The sequence below is a fragment of the Podarcis bocagei genome (genome assembly GCF_964188305.1).
Source record: "Podarcis bocagei genome assembly, chromosome: 6".
Classification (NCBI taxonomy): Eukaryota; Metazoa; Chordata; class Lepidosauria; order Squamata; family Lacertidae; genus Podarcis; species Podarcis bocagei.
In genome coordinates this window covers 93,823,019-93,839,962 of record NC_138130.1, presented here as the reverse complement: position 1 = coordinate 93,839,962, position 16,944 = coordinate 93,823,019, and the positions used below count along the sequence as shown (strand labels likewise).

Below are 16,944 nucleotides of genomic sequence, written 5' to 3'. Positions count from 1 at the left end.
TGTGAAGCCAAGCTTCATCCTATATTTGTATATCTAATTCCTCAGCACCACCGCACACCCACCTAAATGCAAAACTTAACATTTGCCTCTGCTGAAATTCATTTCTCTTAGCTTTTGGCCCAGTTTCTCAACCTGTCAAGATCATCTTGAATCCTGTTTCTGTCTTCCAAGATACTAAAAACCCACAACACATCATTTTCAATCACAAGTAGATGTGATAGGAAAATATCTCGCAACGGCAGGAAGATAGTTATTTTCATATACACGATGTGTTACATAAAGCCGCGATCATAGCGGGGGTTGTGAGGGTAGAAGGGGGGGAATTGATATTTTTTGCGCTTATTTTATTGATTTTTTATTTTTAAAATTTATGTCCTGCCCTTTCTTCCAATGGCAGAAAAGAAAAAAATATGAAACAATTAAAACATATTAAATACAATTCCAGTTTAGATTCACCATTGGTTCTCTACCCCCCATCCAAAAAAAGGCTGTTTGAAAGAGGAAGGTCTTCAGTAGGCACCAGGAAAATAACAGGGACTGTGCCTTGTTAGAATTCCTGCTCCATAATTGCTGTCATAGGATTTTTGTCCATCACTTGACGGTGTATGTTTTGACTCCACAGAGTGGAAAGTGACGGAGACAGGATGTTTGTGTTACTGTGTTCCATGAAGTGGGACTGTTGTCCTTTGTTTTTTTCTCTTTGCTGTCTGATGCTAGAGAGAGAGGGTGACATGTTGCAGTGCTCTGTGTGTTTATATGTAAATAAAGTAGATTAGCCAAAATGCTGAGTTGCTGAGGGCTGTTACGCAACTGCGCAAACTCTGCGGATCCCTAAGTGTGCCGGTGTCGGTTGGCATCGGTTGCTGTGATGTTTGGGCTGAAGAAAGCTTATGAAACTCCCAAATGATCGACCAGGAGGGAGAGAACATGCCAGTCGGGCTTGTGTCTCTGCCAGGGTCCTACTCGAGTGTAGGCTGACCTCCTAACATGCCAGGGTCCTACTCGAGTGTAGGCTGAACTCCTAACATGCCTGTCTAATATTCAAGGGGAGGAAATTCCAAAAGGTAGAGGCCACTACACTCAAGGCCTGATTCCTACATTGTGGACCTCTTGGCAGAGTGCAGCAGTCGACCGGGTGCATAAGGAGTGAGGATCTTTCAGGCGTCCTGGTCCCAAGCTGTATAGGGCTTTATCTGCAAAAAGACAGCACTTTAATTATAGCCCAGGAGCTAATTGGCAGCCAATTACAAATCCTCCAGCATTTCTCCAATAAAAATAGGGACATCCTATTCAATCACCATCACCACCACCATCAACATCATTTTTTTAATTTATACCCTGCCCATCTGATTGGGTTGCCCCAGCCACTCTGAGCAGCTTCCAACATATACAGTGGTATTCTGGGTTATAGATGCTTCAGGTTACAGACTCCGCTAACCCAGAAATAGTACCTTGGGTTAAGAACTTTGCTTCAGGATGAGAACAGAAATCGTGCTCCGGAGGTGCGGTGGCAGCGGGAGGCCCCGTTAGCTAAAGTGGTACGTCAGGTTAAGAACAGTTTCAGGTTAAGAATGGACCTCCAGAATGAATTAAGTTCTTAACCCGAGGTACCACTGTATAATAAAACTACACAGGGCTGCTCTCAGCTGTCTTTTAAAGGTTGTATAGTTACTTATCTCTTTGTCTTGGGGGTCACATAACTCCATACCCTCCAACATTTCTCTGATGAAAATAGGAACATCCTAAGGAAAAGTGGGACATTCCAGGATCAAATCAGAAACTGGGACGGCTTCTGTAAATCCGAGACTGTCCCTGGAAAATAGGGACACTTGGAGCATCTAGACGTGTATTCAGCATATGCAGCGCTGTATCTGCTCTGCTGCAGTTCGGCTTCTGGCAAAAACAATTAGCTACTGGGCGTATCTATCCCCACCTTGTGGGCATGTCCACAGTCATTTTAAAACAGGTACAGCTCTAATTCTGAATGCATCCTTTGCAGTTGAGACACAATACATAAGGATTCTTCAGTTGGATGCATGTATCCCCATGTATGAGGCTGGCAGGTGGGATTGAAACTGCACCCTCCATTTATGGGGAATAACTGTCCCACCTCTGGACTGCCTCATTGCACAATCATAGATAAGTAGATGCCATGTGTGAAAGAAATCGGCTCTGTTAAGCTCAGTTCACACTTGTTCAGTTCTGAGATTTAACGTAGGATAAAATTAGGGACATTTAGGTTTGCACCTGTCTGTTGTTCAGATGTGCCCAGCCCTGCCCCCTCCATTTCTGAGTTGACGTGTGAGATGGCATCTGATCCATTGTTCATTTGTTCATTCAGTTTCCGGTGTCTAAGTATCTCCTTTGTTACGGGTGAATAAAACAGAATTTCAAAGAGGTGATCATACCAGGACATGAACTAACCCACCTTGTGAAGAGCAGGTATTTTAAGAATTACTTCTTTCACAAAATTCCACAAGATAAGAAAGGAAGATATGGGAAGGACAAGCGGATCCTTGTTGCGGTCGAAAAAGTCGCAGATTTCGAATCTGATCGAAGGAAATGCCCTTTCGCTTCATGTGTAATGAAACAGCAGAATGTGTTTCCATGGTGAAACAAAAGCTAACAGCGCTGTCAAATTCCAGCAGGGATTGGTGATCCATATTAGTGAGGGGAGGGGGGCAGGGACACAAATGTATCTGTCCAGAACCAAGCTGTGTAATGATGCACTTTGGGAAGGAATTAAGAATTCTCCTGCTTCAGAGCTAAAACCTCTGACTGAATATGGATTATGGTGAGATTTTAAAAGAGTAGATTATCTCACATCTGCCTGTCCTGAGGTTCTTGCATGTCGGTGGAAGCATCTGGTGATGGTCATTGACAGATAAGGGGAATTGAATTATATTGGCTACAGGTCTAGCCCAGTGCATAGAATCATAGAGTTGGAAGGGACCTCCAAAGGTCATTCAGTCCAACCCCCTGCAATGCAGGAATCTCAACTAAAGCATCCATGACAGATGATCCTCCAACCTCCCCTTAAAAACCTCCAAAGGAGAGCCCACCACTTTCTGAGGGAGTCGATTCTACTGCCAAACAGCTCTGACTTCTAACCATCAGAAAGTCCTTCCTGATCTTAAATTGGAATCTCCTTTCTTCTAACTTGAAGCCATTGGTTCGAGTCCTACCCTCCAGAGCAGGAGCAAACAAACTTGCTCCATCTTCCATGTCACAGTCATTTAGATATGTGGAAATGGCTATCATGTATGCACTTAATTCCTTTTTCTCCTCCAGTCTCTCCCCCAGTCTCCTTGGTAAATGCAGGTATGGATTATACACAAAATACCCTCTCAATAAATGATGCCTGGTAATCTGCGGCCTACAATTCCCATTAGGGTTTGTCCATAATATGCATTTAAGAGAGTGTACTCACTTGCATGATAGTGTACATTCAGTGTACTGTTGTACACTGTTGTACGTAGGGTATCATTTCTATACTGTTCCTGTCCTACACTATTTGCCAATCAGAATGTCTTCAAAAGTTGGGTTACAAATCGAATAAATTTGGTACAAATGGATAGCATTCATAATTTGATCTGGATCTGATTTTTTTTTGGCCCACAGATCCAGTATATAATGTTTGGGTAGCTTTGATTACATGCACAAATCTCCTTAACTGAAATGGGGCATCAGAACTTCTAAAAGCAACTTTACTTCTCAATGCACCAGTTGCAATAGTATATGTGTATCTCGTAGGTGATTTGCAGCCATTCAGAAGAGTACAACAGCCGCCAAGAGCTCTGCAATGGCACCAACGAAGGTCCTGTGCTTCGAAATCCTGGGAACCACGACAAAGGGAGAACTCCCAGGCTTCCATCTTCAGAAGAGGTCGAGTTCTGCTTAAGCCTGACCCAATATGAAGCAGGGACCATGGACAAAATGGCCAATTTCAGCTTCAGGAATACTTTGGAAGGTAAACCATTTTTGTTTCTCCTTCCTGTTGTGTGACAGTTGTGTGCACAAATATTACACCTGCCCCCAAATAAAGCTTTCAAGGTTGACTTCAGAGGAGCTCTTTTTCAGGAAGGGATTTTCCTGATTAAGTGCAAGATCCTTGTGTGAAAGAATAGACTTTGGGGCATTTTGTGTCAGGGTTTTGTTTGTAAAATGGTTGATTTTGGTGTGCAGAAGGCTCAAGTATACCGGAAGCGTCAAAGCAGAAGTGTATGCTTTGCTCAGGAAGTAGTTCAGAAGAAGGTCAAAGGTTCATCCTAGGAACCTGACTGTTACGGAGCAATAAAAACCTAACTCTATCCTTTTCCTGACTGGCTAAAGTTTGGGATGGAGATTGGTTAAGCTAGTAAGTGCGTGCCTAATGACAAGGTTGTATAGTCTGAAACTTGAAGTGTTGGAGTTGGAAATCTGCCAGAGAGAAAAGGGGCTGACATAGTTTAGAAGAACAGAAATACTGGGAAGTGTTAGAGAATTGCTGGACACTGCAGGAGGAAGAAACCAGGAGAGGACCTTGGACTCAGATGCTGAACTGATGGATGGAAATTGATAATTGGCTTGGTTAAGGCAGCAGCATAGAAGAGGTATAGCAGAATGCATTTTTCACTGTTTAGTTTTTCAATTCAGTCTTATGAGTAATTACTCAAACGTAAAATTGACTTCCCTTCCTAAAACTATTGTGTGTGTGTTTATATATATATATATATATATATATATATATATATATATATATATAAAATTTTATTAGTTTTTTAACATATCATTTTCAACAGTAATTAAACATACTTTTACTTCTTATTCAGTTTTTTTGACTTCCATCAGTCCTGTCTGAAAATTTTCCAGTCTAATCTCTTAGTATGCCTTTCTTATTTTCCCTATTACATTTCAATCTCATAACCAATATCTCTATCTTTTTCTACTTTGTAACACTTCGTATATTTCTCCTTACAAAACTGCTTGTAGTCCTACTAGCGTAATTTGTTGATTACCAGTTGCTCTTCAAATAATTCATATGCTCCTTCCAATCTTCTGTAAATCTCTGGTCCCGCAGGTTTCAAATCCTTCCTGTCGTTTTGTCCAATTCAGTTCCTAAAACTATTGTATCAAAAAAAATGTTATTAAATCCTTCAGTAAAAGCTTATTTTTGGTGGGGGGCATGGAGGGAGGGAATTCATCTGAAGCTGTTTTATTCACTCCACACCTACGTGCTGTACTACTCTACCTAGTATTGGGAGTAGGTTGGGCCAGCTGAAATCCAGATTGATTAAGGGTTGTTTAGCGGAGGCAGCCAGAGAAAAACTAAGAGATGGCAGTGGTGAAGTTAAGAGGGGGGGGGGGAAGGAGGTTGGTTTGTCTAGTGTGCTTGCCTCCTATCCTTCTCACAATGCAAGCTAAAGCCCATGCCATGGGCAAATAGAGCTGGTGTAAAGATCCTGGCTTGCTCTGGAAACCATTTCTGACAAAATGCAAAATGACTGTTAAGTAGAAACATCTTGGTTGAATGAAGCTACACTGTGACAGAGGAGCAAAAGTGCTGTATTCATGGGCAAAAGCTTGCTTGTATCTTGGCTGATTAAGATATATCATTTTTAAAAATGTAGTATAAACACCACAATTGGGGGGAAATGTAGTATAAACACCACAATTGGGAAACACTGGCCTGCGAGCACTCCAGTTGGAAAACAGCCTTTAACCAAAGGTGTCATGGGCTTTGAAGACACTCGAACTCAGGATGCAAGGGAGAAACGTGCTAAGAGGAAGGCATGCTTGGCAAATCCACACCGTGATCAACTCCCGCCTGGAAACCTATGTCCCCACTTTGGAAGGACGTGTGGTTCCAGAATTGGCCTCAACAGTCACTTAGGGACTCATTGTTAAAACTGTGTTTATGGAAGACAATCTTACTCGACAAGGAATGATCGCCAAAGAAGAAGATGTGAAAACCTTCCGGGAAGATTGTTCTTTCAGGGCTCTACCATCGCCATCGATCCCCGGCATTGAATGTGTTGGCCTAGTGTGGGGCTCCGAGGAGAGCTTGGCTGTCTGGCTGGTGTACCGGCCACCTAGCGCACCAGCAGCCACCCTGTCAGGCCTGCTGGAGGCGGTGGCCGGCTGGGCCTTGGAGTTCCCTAACCTATTGGTATTGGGAGACTTCAACTTCCACGCTGATGCCACTCCCTCCTCACAGGCTCTGGACCTGGTGTCTTCCATGGCGACACTAGGGCTCTCCCAGTTTGTTTCGGGCCCCACACATCAAGCAGGCCACACGCTGGATTTGATCTTTGGCGCCGGTATAGATGTGATCATGTCTCCTTCGATGAAGGTGCCATGGTCTGATCACTACGCTCTGAAAGCCAGGATTGACTTTCCACCCCCACCCTGCTTAGGTGGCGAGCCGATTTGGGCTCGCCCGCGGAGGCTGATGGACCCGGATAGATTCCGTCAAGCCTTGCGGGACCTTGCTCCCCCTGGCGACTCATTGACTGAGCTTGTTGAGGGCTGGAATACCCAGCTCCTGGCAGCCATTGATGAGATCGCACCTAAGCGCCCTCTGCGACCCCGCAGAAACCGGGCTCCCTGGTTTACCGAGGAGCTTCGGAAAATGAAGCGGGACCTCAGACGGCTAGAGCGAGTATGGCGGGGTGCCCGTGACGGAGCCTCAAGAACATCTTATAGGGTTTTTATGAAAACCTATGAGATGGCAGTGAAGGCTGCTAAGAAGTCTTACTTCGCGGCCTCCATTGCATCCGCTAGCTCTCGCCCGGCGCAATTATTTAGTATAATTCGGTCTTTAACGTCCCTTGAGGGACAGCCAAATTTAAATAACAATCTGACACACAGCTGTGAGGCATTTGCGAGCTTTTTTGCGGAGAAGGTCTTGTCGCTCCGCCATGACCTCCCTGCCAATTTGGATACAATAAAGGAACTGGAGGCCCCTCGACTGTCCTCGGGTCCAGTATTGGACCACTTTGACCGGATATCTCCAGCCGATGTGGACAGATTCCTCCAAGCTGGAAAGCCCACCACCTGTCCTCTTGACCCGTGCCCGTCATGGCTGATTAGAGCGTGTCCAGACGAGGTGCGGGGCCCCCTGGGGGATATCATCAATTTGTCCCTTGGCACCGGGATATTCCCAGGGGAACTGAAGGAGGCGGTGGTGCGTCCGCTCTTAAAGAAAACATCATTAGATCCCTCAGATCTATCCAATTACCGCCCGGTCTCGAATCTTCCATTCCTGGGTAAGGTGATTGAGAGAGTGGTTGCTGAACAGCTTGGTAGGTTTCTGGATGAAACATCTGCTCTGGACCCATTCCAGTCCGGCTTCCGTGCTGGTCATGGGACCGAGACGGCTCTGGTCGCCCTAACAGATGATCTCCGCAGGCAGCTGGATCGAGGCGGGTCAGGGCTGCTGATTCTTCTAGATCTGTCAGCAGCCTTTGACATGGTCGATCACGAACTCCTGGACCACCGCCTTGCCGACGTGGGGATCCAGGGCACAGTCCTTCAATGGCTGCGCTCGTTTCTCTCTGGTCGGGGACAGAGGGTGGCGCTTGGGGGGGAATTGTCATCACGCCACTCCTTGGTGTGTGGAGTGCCTCAGGGTGCAATTCTCTCCCCGATGCTTTTTAACATCTTTATGCGCCCCCTCGCCCAGCTTGTCCGGAGTTTTGGGCTGGGTTGCCATCAGTATGCTGATGACACCCAACTCTATCTGTTGATGGATGGCCATCCTGACTCGGCCCCAGACACACTGACCAGATGTCTGGAAGCTGTGGCTGGATGGTTACGTGGGAGCCGGTTGAAGTTAAATCCTTCGAAGACAGAGGTCCTCTGGCTGGGGCGGGACGATATGGGATCGAGGGGGCAACTCCCATCTCTTGCGGGGGTGCAATTAGTGCCAGCACCGTCCGTTAAGAGTTTGGGTGTAATCTTCGATACCTCCCTCTCTATGGAGTCGCAGATTACAGCTATAACAAAGGCGGCATTTTTTCATCTCCGCCAAGCTAAGCAGTTGGCCCCTTATCTCTCTCGTCCTGACCTAGCCACTGTGATCCATGCGACGGTCACCTCCAGACTGGATTATTGTAACTCGCTCTACGTGGGGCTGCCCTTGAGACTGACCCAGAAACTCCAGCGGGTGCAGAATGCCGCGGCGAGACTCCTTATGGGGTCTCCGCTGCGAGAGCACATTCATCCGGTATTATACCAGCTGCACTGGCTCCCGGTGGAGTACAGGATCAGGTTTAAGGTGCTGGTTTTAACCTTTAAAGCCCTATACGGCCTAGGACCCTCGTACCTACGGGACCGCCTCTCCTGGTATGCCCCACAGAGAAACCTACGGTCTGCAAATAATAACATCCTCAAGGTCCCAGGCCTCAGAGAGGTTAGGCTGGCCTCAACTAGAGCCAGGGCCTTCTCGGCTGCAGCTCCAAACTGGTGGAATGCTCTGTCAAAAGAGACTAGGGCCCTGCGGGACCTGACATCTTTCCGCAGGGCCTGCAAGACAGAGTTGTTCCGCCAGGCCTTTGGTCAGGGTGCAGCCTGACTCCCTCCTCTGGCAACCTACACATAATTCTGCTTAATTGGTTGCCATCAATTTGATTTAATTAATTTTTATAATGAATATTTTTAGATTGTGTGATTATTTTACTGATTATTTGATTGTTGTTAGCCGCCCTGAGCCCGGCTTTGGCTGGGGAGGGCGGGATATAAATAAAATTTATTATTATTATTATTACTTGTGGATCTCTGGATCCAACCCAATGCGTCCTGGTAATTAATTGTACAAGGAAGCCTGTAAACCAGAAACATATTGCTCTGATTTCATGGGGTGTAATTGCCCAAATAACCAATGCCACGGTTCCTCCTGCACGAATTGAAACATCTTCATGCAGCTGCATAAGAGGCCGTAGATCATGACCAAGCAGTAGCCATGTAAGAATCACAATTGGCAAGAATGTATTCAGAGGCTGAGATTCAAAATGCTACTTCAGGTATGCCTAACGCTTTGAGTACTCTCATCTGGATTCTGGGCCTTCCTTAGTTCTAACGCCTCTTAACAACAGGGATTATTCATGCCTTATGAAAATGCCCTTAGTGTCCAAAAACGTGACGTCATAGGTGGCTTGAGGTGGGCGTGAATGGGCCCTGTTCAAGAAACATAAACTGTTTTCTAATCTTAGCCTTAGAATTTCAGGACTACATCAGGGAGTAACTGCATCCAGTATATTCTCAAGGGGGGGCGTGTGTGTTGATCACAAGAACATATGTTTGATGCTGCTGTTTCACATCCCAATACCCAAGCTGTCGTTAGTGCTGCTAGCATTACAGCAGTGTTGTTGTTGGCACCCGTCTGTCTCGAGAGACTGAAGTGTGCCACCACTGGTCCGATGGTCAAACCATTGTGTTTGCAACATTGATGTGACCTCCCCTGTGCTCAAGCCTGGACAGTGTGTACGGAGGTCCTGGGCTGCCAAGACGACAAGACGCCACTCTCATCCTCACTCATGTGGTCCAAAGGAAAGCAGAGCAATGTGTCTGGCACCAGCTTAGCTGCAGGAGCTGCCAGAAAGAAGCGTACAAGACGTCATCCAACTGCCTTAGGGACCCCGCTCTGGATTTGTGTAGGGTTTACTCCTTAACTCTTTCTTCTCCCATAGATATGCTTCAAGGTAGTGGAGGTTTAGGATAAGAGTTTTCCTTCTCCTAGGTGGGCTCCCTTCCCAGGTTGACGAGCCCCGTCTACCCCTCACTTCCCTCTACAACAAGTGCAGAAACTACTTTCTTGAGCCTGTGGGAATGTTGAGGGAGGTAGGAGAGGATATATTGATTAAATATTATCCCTCCTCACTCACGCTAGTGAGCAAGCAGCAGAGCACATTGATGGATTCATTAGAATCATTTAAATTAAGCAACCCAGTCTGGATTGGTCCTGGTAAGTTTCCCCTTTTATTCCCCTCTTAAAATAATAATAATAACACAACAGTCTTCTTTAAAAGTAAGAGTAAAGTTTACTTACATTCAGTTCACAGCAGTAATTTGAAGGCAGGCTTTATCTTGTGGTTACAGTTACATTTGCAGAGAAAAGAAGTCGGAGCTATGCCTCGGACTTTCTACTTTGTGGCTTCCATCCTCTGTAAAGAGGAGCCATGTGCTGGATAAGAGCCAGAAGAGGACTCCAAAAGGAGTAAAGGGAAAAAGGGAAGATGACTGTGTGGCTTTCCCTTTCACAGGGTCTGCTAGGGTCACACCCATCTACCTGGTCATACACAAGGGGAGAAGGCTCCAGAAAAGGTATGACAGGAAGTCCTCCCTGTCTGGAGACACATTCCCCTGTGTGTCCACTCTAGGCATCAGGAATATGCTGTACTTGACTGCTTCTGTGATGATACATCCCACAGATCATTGGATACAGTGGTGTAATTGCACCATTATAGATTTGTCTCCTGTTGCTCCATGTAGGACCTGAATCAATGGATTGGACTACACATTAGGAGGAATTTCCTGAACGTCTGAGCTGTTTGATTCTATTGTATGCCTCTATGATGGATTTTTCCAAGCATCATATTGATGTTTGTGCTGAGACAAACTGTAGACACATGTGCAAGTTCGCCATTCTTTTCAAAACATACACAATTGGGAAAGTGCATCTTGGCAATCTGATGGGTAAGGATGCAACCAGTGTGTGGGAACTATGATGGCTGTGCTTCCAGTTGTTGGCAGATGGCACTGTAATCCTTTCCCTCCTTACAAAGCTCAAGGGTGAGGGCAGGAAGCCTTGACCATCACTGCTGATGTCATGTGATACCATCATGAAGCCAGACCAGAGTGAGGACAGTACTTCTTGCCTTCACTCTGGAGGAGTGTGGAGAGAAAATAAAGGCACGTGCCAGCAGCTGTGGGCTCCCACTCTCAACCAGGCTGCAAAAGAGTTGCCAGAATTGGTAGGAAAGGTGCGTTGGAGCAACTTCATGATAATAATAATAATAATAATAATAATAATAACAACAACAACAACAACAACAACAACAACAACAACAACAACAACAACAACAACAACATCTTTATTGTCATTGCCCCCTCTCGGGGACAACGAAATTACTTCGGCTGCTCCATCCACCCAGGTAGGGCACTCCACACAAAATCAAAACAACTATAAAAACACTAATTAAAACAATACAGTATAATACAGCAAGGAAGATTAGATGACTTTCAAAGTCCAGGCTTCCCATTCAGGGCCGAAATCGCTCTGGAGAAGAAGCTGTTCTTAAGACGGCTCGTTCTTGTCTTCATCGTCCTGTATCTCCGTCCCGACGGCAGGAGCTCGAAGAGACAGTGACCAGGATGCGATGGATCTTTTACTATGTCCAGTGCCTTCCTATGGCACCTTGTGGCATAAATCTGCTCTAAGGTGGAGAGTGGGCAGCCAACAATGCTCTCTGCTGCCTTAAAAACTCTGCACAACCCCAACCTGTCCTGGGTAGTACAGCTTCCGTACCACACACATAAGCCATAAGTGAGCACGCTCTCAATGGCACAGTGATAGAAGGCAAGCAGCAGTTTCTGCGGAAGATGGTTTTTCCTTAGAATTCTCAAAAAGTACAGTCTCTGCTGCGCCTTCTTCACAAGCCCCCTTGTGAAAATGTTTGCTCACCTCCCCAGAGCTGAAAGGAAAAAGTCCAGCAAAGATCTGCAGCTTATGCATGTTCAGGCCTGTACAACCTGCAGCTAAGCTGAATGGAACTGACTGCCTGTGTATGAAAGCCTACCAGGAAATGGACTGATTTAGTATTTCTCACATCTGGGACTTCAAAAATGGTGGGTTGTGGAGTACTTCTAAATCATGATGGGGCTGGTGGGCTTCATTTACCCTGGTGGTTCACAAGATGTGTTGGTCTGATTTATGGTCTCTCTGCATGTGAATTACCTAAAAGTGCATATTTATTGCACAATCTACTTCAACATGTTTTTGGCATTGCTTGCCAAATATTGATCACGCTGCCCGTCTTTTGCCAATGTGACATCTCCACCCTATGAACACCTTGAAATATTAGCTTATGGAGCAGTCCCATCTCATATGCTTTACTGGGATACTGCTATTTATACCCTTCATTTTCCATTTATGCCCCAATATTTTTAAGTTTTCTTTTTTTTAAAAAAAAGCTGGCAATAATTCTAAACTTCTTGGATCCATCTCAGTTTGCTATACGACTGTACAATTTATGCTTATAATTTGTCTCCCACAAGGCATGGTAGGCTCTGTCCATAGGTGTAAACATAAATAATCTTACCCCTTCATTATAGATCATCAAATTTTTTACTCCTTTTCCCCCCAGTTACATGCTTAGATTCAAATCCAGGCGAAGTTAAATACTTTCAAGGGCACCTCAAAACCCCCAGCAATGTTACCGAGGCAGCAAGTACAAAAGGAAATACCTTATATTCCCTGTTGAGATTATTAGGGATGGGAAAGAAACTCAAATTTTGCATGCATTTTAATAAGATACTACCTAATTTTCACTTTTTGAACCAAAACGTAAGCCAGAAAGATTATTCTTTGCAAGCCAGTTTCCCCCCAAAAAAATTTTTTTGCAATGCAGTTGCCCAACCAAGCAACGGGTACGAAAATGGATACAACAGGGCAAAGTGTACGTAAAAATGCACAGAATAAGAGAAAGTGTGTATAAAAGGAAACACTTATAAAAGGGGAAAGTGTGCAAAACAATACATACATTAGTGAAAGCAACATACCCAAGTGCTGATCTTTGTTCCAAAGCAAGCCAAACTCTGGGCAAGAGTTTTAACCCCTGGAAACTCTCACCACTCAGTGGGGTGCGGCAATAATAATTCCAAACTGATGTGGAAAAGTGGAGAAGTGAATTTAAAACTGGAAAAATGAGAACTAGAGAGGCACCGAAAACAACAGATTCATCCATCCATAGCTGGATGGGGAAGTGTTAACTTAATTGTGGTAACCTGCACAGGAACCTTATGGTGAAGATACACTACCAAATGTCATAAATCTCAAATACAGCATTTGCCCAGGCTGAAGGAATAATAGTTCATATTTTTAATGGACAAAAATGACACAAATGCAAATTTGGAAATGTCAACAATTTAACTGAATATTTGTTAGAAAGACTGGCTACTAGAAATAAAATAGGGTACACTTGTTTTAAAATACGAGCATTTTTTGATAACAGAATAAGAATAACTACTACTTGTTTCTATTTTCCCATCTAAAATCCCTGTGCAAAGCTGCTATTTGTCTAGTGAAGTGGAAAAAGTCAGACATCTTATGGTTGGGATATGTGCACATTTAAAGCAATTCCTTCAGACATCATGGACTCAAAACACCTCTCCTTTTTTGACATTGAAATGAAACTTGCAGCCTCTCTGCTTCCGTGTAGCTCATTTTCCAAAAGCACTCTCCCCTGTAGTGAGATCTGTGAATTATCCCATTCTTGAAATCCATCGAAACCTAAAGCTTTATAGGTTGTGTGGCACAGACAACAGGCGGAGGCGAATGCCCCAGTATGAAAAGAGAACTTACAATCTGTCTCTGCCGGCACTTAAGTAATAGGGCTTATAATATATAACATCAACATGTGCAGCAGATAATGGAAAACAGATTTGACCCACTGCCTTGGAGTCAGGGATTTAGGCTGTGGCAAGGCAATAATTGCATTTAAAACTTTTGTTTTCGTGGGGGAGCAGACACATTTATTTTCCGTGCCAGCTTTCCATTACCCCTTAAGTTTTCTGATCCTCTTAAGAGATTTATCTCCCAAGGATTGAAACCCATCTCTCGTTGCAGCGCAAGCCGAAAGGTGTATAAGCTACGGCGATTTTCTGCTTGGTAAACTGGAGGGTGCTATTGTTATGCTTTGAGGCCTACCAAACGTTGGGAATCTGTGTAGCTATGTAGCTATAAATGAGAGCTGTAGCTGAAGGTTCAAGAGATCTCAGTTGTGGACTTTGGGCTTTAAAATTTCAGCAGCACCTTGTGCGCAGGGGCGTAGGAAGGGGGGTGCAGGGGGTGTGGGCCTCCCCGGGTGTCATCATCATCATCATCATCATTTATTTATATCCCGCCCATCTGGCTGGGTTTCCCCAGCCACTCTTGGCAGCTTCCAACAGAACACTAAAATACAATAACCTATTAAACATTAAAATCTTCCCTAAACAGGGCTGCCTTCAGATGTCTTCTAAAAGTTTGGTAGTTATTTTTCTCTTTGACATCTGGTGGGAGGGCATTCCACAGGGCGGGTGCCACTACCAAGAAGGCCCTCTGCCTGGTTCCCTGTAACTTGGCTTCTCATAGTGAGGGAACCACCAGAAGGCCCTCAGCGCTGGACCTCAGTGTCTGGGCAGAACAGTGAGGGGGTGACAAAATGACAAAAATGAGGGTGTTTTTTTTTAAAAAAATTGGGCTCATGAAACTTTTTAGTTCAGTCCAGAAATGTAACGTAAAGTAGCTGGCGCTAGGTGCCTGCCTACTGCCTCTTCCTCAGCCGCCCTACAGCTGGGGGGGGGAGGCTGCGGAGAGGCTCCAAGCAGCCCCCCTGCCTTGGCTCGCCCCTTCCCCTTCTTTCTCTGGCTTCACCCCCCTTCATCCCTCCCTCTCGCCTGCCTCCCGTCTTTACGTTGCTTCCATCTTCCCCCTAGTCGCCCTCCTTCCTTTGCTCTTGGATTTCTCCCCACTCCCTTCTCCGCTCCCCACCCCACATCTCTCTCTTTTTTATTTTATTTATTGATACAAAAAGAAAAGAAGAAAGAGAAAACACAAATACCAAATTACACACAGGAATAACCATAGACACATAATTTTCTTAACAAACGATAAAACATAAATTGGTCTTCACACTAAAGACCCAACCTCCCGTCTATTTCATATTTTGATTTCATATTACTTATTGCCAATACACACTTTTATCATAATTACTGTATTTTTTGCTCCATAAGACACACCTGACCATAAAACACACCTAGTTTTAAGAGGGGGAATGCAAGAAAAAAAATATTCTTTAAAGGGAGTGCTGAGCAGAGCCTGTAGCACTCCCTTTCATGAGCCGCGAGGAGTGTGTGTGCGGCGCTTGCAGGCTTTTCCATCACTGACGGGCTGCCCTTCTCCCTCCTCGGGGAAAAGCCCCCAAGAGCCACACACACGCTCCGTGTGGCTCTTTAAAGGGAGCGCTGCTCTTGGGGGCTTTTCCAGGAGGTGGTGGAAGGGACTGAGTGGCTAAGCCAGAAGCTAGAACAGCAAGAGGGAGCTCTGCGCAGGGATCCCTCCTGCTGTTCTGGCTTCTGGGATAGCCGCACAAAGCCTCCTCATGGTAGTGTGATGAAGGCTCCCCATGTCCTGAAGAGGCTTTGCACGGCTAAGCTAGAAGCTAGAACAGCAAGAGGGAGCGCCGCGCAGCGATCCCTCTTGCTGTTCTGGCTTCTGGCTTAGCCGCACAGCCTGCATTCGCTCCATAAGACGCACACACATTTCACCTTACTTTTTAAGAGCGAAAAATATGGTAAACTTTTCCTTCATATATCTTAATTCTTATATCTACCTTGCAACTGTTACTGAAGTTCTTCTCTCCCCCTCGCCCATCCCACCCCCTCTTTTCTCTGCGGCGTGCCCCATCTGGTTTGCAGCGCACCATTGTCCCTCACTCCCGGGCTGCTTCCTGGGGCGGGGGGGGAGCCTCCCCCAAGCTGTCAAAAGGAAGAAGGAAGGGGGGAAGGCTGCTGGCAAAGCGGCGCAGTTCCCTGCCCCCTGCCCAGGAAGCAGCCCACCATGGGTGGCTCGCTCCGCCCCCCCCATTAGCAGCTCGCTCTGCCCCCACAGGCGGCTCACTCCCTGGGACGCTCACCCTGCCCTCATGGCCCCTCCCCCAGGTGCACAGCTTGTGAGCCGCTCCAGGTGCTGGAGCTGGTAACTCCACCTCTGGGCTGAGCACCCACAACAACAAAAAATGTGGGTGCCCAGGTCCCCTGGAGTTGGTGCCCCTTCCCTCTGGGAGGTGATATGGACTGGACCCAGAGGCAGAGGAAATGCATACGCTCAGCAAAAGAGGAGGCCGGCAGGCACCTCTGAGCTCACCTCTCTGCTTCTAGCTAAGACATCCTTCAAATTGCACAGTCTCTTTATGCATCCCCCAAACGAAGCCTATTTTTAAGCACCTCAGCCTCCATCAGTGTCCTCCTCAAACCTTCACACGGCACAGTTAGTTGTACAGCCTGCTGTCTTAGCTCTGCCTGACTGCATGCTATTAGAGACATTGACTGCTCCAGGCCCTTCAGCGCTTGCAAAGAGACGCCTACCTTCTGCCTGTCATGGCTCAGCACAAATCTATCTCAAGTGCTGTCAGGCCTCCCCGCTCTATCCTCAATGTGCTACCTGAGAAATCCAACTTTAAGGTAACCTTTAAACCACCTTCTTCTTCTTCTTCTTCTTCTTCTTCTTCTTCTTCTTCTTCTTCTTCTTCTTCTTCTTCTTCTTCTTCTTCTCCTCCTCCTCCTCCTCCTCCTCCTCCTCCTCCTCCTCCTCCTCCTCCTCCTCCTCCTCCTTCTTCTTCTTCTTCTTCTTCTTCTTCTTCTTCTTCTTCTTCTTCTTCTTCTTCTTCTTCCCAAACACTTCATTCCCTTCCAGGGCCCACATGCCAAAGGTGAAAGTGGGTGGACGACGAATGCAGCAGGCTAGGTTTTTAAAATATGTATTCTTTTCTGATTTTAACAGAACCACAAAAAAGAAAACCTATGAAATAGCAGGATCCCACCTCCAGAGAGGCAAATCTCGCTACATAGTACTGCCAGTTGTGTGGCAACATTTAATTGCAGTATACAATCATCCCAGCCAGAGAATTCTTTAAAGGGAACCTGCCTTTTCCTCTGCTGCTGTGTACTTTATAAAAGGGTGCCAATCTATTGAAAAAGTGTCCT

The 16,944-nt window shown here is 45.8% G+C and overlaps 1 protein-coding gene across 1 annotated transcript in view; it reads left to right on the top strand.

Moving 5' to 3' along the window:
* The window catches only part of TYR (tyrosinase), a 56,691-nt gene that overhangs the window by 14,568 nt on the left and 25,179 nt on the right, over window positions 1–16,944 (top strand). The window contains exon 2 of the mRNA XM_081197397.1: window positions 3,754–3,970. Within this exon, the coding sequence (XP_081053523.1) occupies window positions 3,754–3,970 (217 nt within the window). The remainder of the gene's footprint in view (window positions 1–3,753; window positions 3,971–16,944) is intronic.